This window comes from Trichechus manatus, unplaced genomic scaffold, assembly GCF_000243295.1.
Source record: "Trichechus manatus latirostris isolate Lorelei unplaced genomic scaffold, TriManLat1.0 scaffold00219, whole genome shotgun sequence".
Lineage (NCBI taxonomy): Eukaryota > Metazoa > Chordata > Mammalia > Sirenia > Trichechidae > Trichechus > Trichechus manatus.
Window position 1 is genome coordinate 3276733 of NW_004444155.1, and position 1230 is coordinate 3277962.

Sequence of the window (1230 nt, forward strand, 5' to 3'; positions counted from 1 at the left end):
AAAAAAAAAAAAAAAAAATCGACTTGAGCTGACATCAGCATAAACCTGAGCAGGGACCCACAGGCCTCATTTACCCCACTTCTTATATGTGTGTTGTTGTGATGCCGAACAGGTTTGAACAGCACTTTCAGACTAATAAGGACTAGTAAGCAAGGCCTGGTAATCTTCACAGACGAGCAGCATAGGAGCCTGTCCTGGTCTGCTGATACCAGTTTAAATAGCTGCTGCTCACACTCTGACTGGACTTGCAGTTGATGGTGACCGTTTCTCCTGGAGACGCAGCCAGAGAGGCTGGAGACTGGGTCAGCACAATGTCCCCGCTCGCACCTGCAATCACAGTGGACAATTACCATTCACACATATATACACACACTTTTTCATAAGCATATTGAAATATACCATTTATACCACAGCATCTAGTGATATTACATATCTGCACATAATTGGTTCCATTTTGCAAATAACCACCACTTCCCACTATATTTTAAAATCATTTTTCACTTCTACAAAGATACTATTCTATAGGGATTGAAGCACTTGTAATTTCTCACCAGAGGCCCAGAGCAACAGGGACATGAGGAACAGAGTCTGTGGCACCATCTTGCTGCCCCTGCCTGCCTGATGCTGATCAGCTCACATTGCAATGGTCCCGTTTATAAAATCTGAGCAGCCAGCCTGGACTTGGAGGGCCTATGCAAAGCACTCAGTGAACTGAAAGCAAATTACATGGACGGTTGATTGTGAAACAAACCAATATACATCTAGAGCCAAATATCACGGAAAGTATAATTTTATGACTAGAAAAGGCACAAAAGTGACTTAGAAACTCTAATATCAACTTGAAAAAAAAAAAAAAAGACTTGCAGTGCAGTTGATTCCAGCTCAAGGAGAACCCATGTATTAAGTGTAGAACTACTGCATAGGGTTTTCTTTCCTGTATTCTTTACAGAAGCAGATCACCAGACTTCTCTTCCATATTAGCACTGGGTGTGTTGAAATTGCCAGACTTTAGATTAGCAACTGATCACAAACGGCTTTATGCGCCCATAATCTAATGAATAGCTTCTGTTTTAATTCAAAAACTGTTTTAAACAGGTTCAGGTTCTATAAATTATGTACTGGTTTCCTCAAATCAACAGTTTTGTGAAATGATTAAAAAATACTGAAAAAAAAAAGAACACAGGAAATGGAAAAATATGTGAAATATTTCCTTCAGTTTTTGATAAAAAA

At 39.4% G+C, this 1230-nt stretch overlaps 1 protein-coding gene across 1 annotated transcript in view; it reads right to left on the minus strand.

The window, feature by feature from the left end:
• LOC101348817 (uncharacterized) overlaps positions 1-617 on the minus strand; it is a 33457-nt gene extending 32840 nt beyond the window's left edge. Inside the window, 2 exon segments of the mRNA XM_023742826.1 lie at positions 199-327; positions 552-617. Coding sequence (XP_023598594.1) covers positions 199-327; positions 552-600 — 178 coding nt within the window. The 5' untranslated portion in view covers positions 601-617.
• Between the last annotated feature and the right edge of the window lie 613 nt (positions 618-1230).